Below are 2,251 nucleotides of genomic sequence, written 5' to 3' on the forward strand. Positions count from 1 at the left end.
ACCATCGATGAAATGACATAGAACCTCCCCCATACACACTTCAATGTATTTTACAGGTTAGACGTGTGCAAGAACCCAGGTGTTTTAATCATGCCCACCAAATGCAGAAATGTGATGCACCATACTACAACATATTCTGGAATCTAGCCTGATATATATATATATATCGCGCCTTGAAACACTTGTGTATAGGCGCGTTACAAATGCCATATCATATCATATATATAAAGAACATAGGAAGCCTGGCCAGACAGCTCGCCCTATGGCCACACAGGCATCCAGAGGCAAACACATGTCCTAACCTGGGACAGGATGCAGCAGCAATAGCAGTGTAGCAGTGATGGAGTAGTCATTGACACAGCCATGTATGATCGAACACCAGAGCAACCATTTTATATCCATAGACCCCCAGGAGATTCAGAAACTATGGGACCCTCAATAATTGCTCTTAAGTGAAAACCACCAAGGACTGGTGATTCCCACGAAGAACCATTGAGACCGGAGAAAACCTTCACACCTCTTCCATCTTAGTGTGGCCAATCCAAAACTAAGATGGTGGGCAACAGGCACATTCTCAAATTTAGGGTCAGAGATCCCCGTAGGATATTCGAGAACTTCCCAAAATCATTGCTGGGTCAGGCATATAGCCAAGTGAGACCAATACAGTTCTGCTATCTGTTCTAATACTAAGTCCTAAGTCCTTCGCCCCCTCACACAGAATCCCAAGTGTAACATTAACCCCCCGCACCCCCCCCCAATTCTTCAATCTAAAAACCTGTGACCAAGCCACAGCTGCATCTATGGACTTTGTTGTCATTTGAGTCAATGAAATATGACTTCTTCATGTTCTTTGGATGGTATGCTTGGTTCATTGACACGCACTACTTACAGATAACAAGAAGTGGTGTTAGGGGAAACGCTCTGCATGGATTGTGTTATGATGGAATAATATTAGGATCTTTTGACGGATCTGCCTTGTCTGCATTCCGTAAACGATTGGGTTCAATACCGGAGGAACCAGAAGGTAGACATTGGCCATCCATATTGCACTGTTAGTATGGGTACTCCCAAACCGGTGAACCACTGAAAGTCCAATCAGTGGAATGTAGAACCCTAGCACTGCACACAGGTGGGAGACGCATGTGTTAATTGCCTTGATTCCTGCCTCTGTGGAAGACAGACTTACAATGGTCTTCACGATCAGGATGTAGGAGAGGAGGATGAGAACACAGTCCAGACCCATGACAGCCAAGATGGCAAACAAGCCGTACACAAAATTTACAGTGGCGTCCACGCAAGAGAGTTTCATCACATCCTGATGAAGGCAGTAGGAGTGGGACAGCATGTTGCTTCGGCAAAAGGACAGCCGATTGAGAAGAAAGGGCAGCGGAATGAAGACTAGGACGCTGCGCCCCACTGCCACCAGCCCCACTTTTATAAGGAGCCTATTGGTGAGGATAGAGGCATGCCGTAAGGGATGACAGATTGCCACATAGCGGTCAAAAGACATGGCCAATAAAACAGAGGACTCCATTGCTGAAAGAGCGTGAATGAAAAACACTTGGGTGAGGCAAGCATTGAAAGCCATCTCTTTGGCATCCATCCAAAAGAGGCTTATCATTTTTGGCATGGTACAAGAGGATAAGATAAGGTCAATAAGGGACAGCATGCAGAGAAGGATGTACATTGGCTCATGCAGGCTACAGTCAGTTTTTACTGCGAAAAGAATGGCGCAATTTGCCATGAGGGCGATGATGTACATGAAGCAGACAGAAAAACCAATCCAAGAGTGAGCGGACTCCAGCCCGGGCACACCGGTCAGGACAAATGTGGATGGCTGGAACACGCTTGTGTTGAAGTCCGACATACGGGGATACTGCTGCTCCTCTTTGGAAGGCGTCATGATCTTGGGGAGATGAAAGACATACAAAATGATTGTTTACACATAGAAAAACTATACTTCCGTGTCTTTGCAGCATGAAGAAAACAGAGTAAGGCGTAGCTATTGAAAGAAGATAGAGACCCTCAACCCTTTCATTACAGTGTTTTTTTTTTAAAAATGCTATGATATTGTTAAAAAAAACATTGAGTTTACCCAGCAAAAAAAAAACAATTATTAATCATATATCAGCAAAACTCAAAAAGCCAAAAAAGTTCATTGAAATAGGAGGCAACACATAAGTAAAAATTCATAGAAATTCATGAGGGGTTAAAAAAACTGCACATAGAAATGATATTTCACATGTGAAGA

General features: G+C 43.9%; 1 protein-coding gene across 1 annotated transcript; it reads right to left on the reverse strand.

Annotated features, from left to right (window-relative positions):
- Nucleotides 1–797: 797 nt before the first annotated feature.
- LOC138527951 (olfactory receptor 51E2-like) lies at nucleotides 798–1,874 on the reverse strand. The gene has a single exon (XM_069639347.1). It carries the CDS (start codon nucleotides 1,865–1,867, stop codon nucleotides 908–910), a length of 960 nt encoding a protein of 319 aa, XP_069495448.1. The 5' UTR covers nucleotides 1,868–1,874; the 3' UTR covers nucleotides 798–907.
- Between the last annotated feature and the right edge of the window lie 377 nt (nucleotides 1,875–2,251).

Source organism: Ambystoma mexicanum, chromosome 7q (genome assembly GCF_040938575.1).
Source record: "Ambystoma mexicanum isolate Mex_15411 chromosome 7q, UKY_AmexF1_1, whole genome shotgun sequence".
NCBI classification, from domain to species: domain Eukaryota; kingdom Metazoa; phylum Chordata; class Amphibia; order Caudata; family Ambystomatidae; genus Ambystoma; species Ambystoma mexicanum.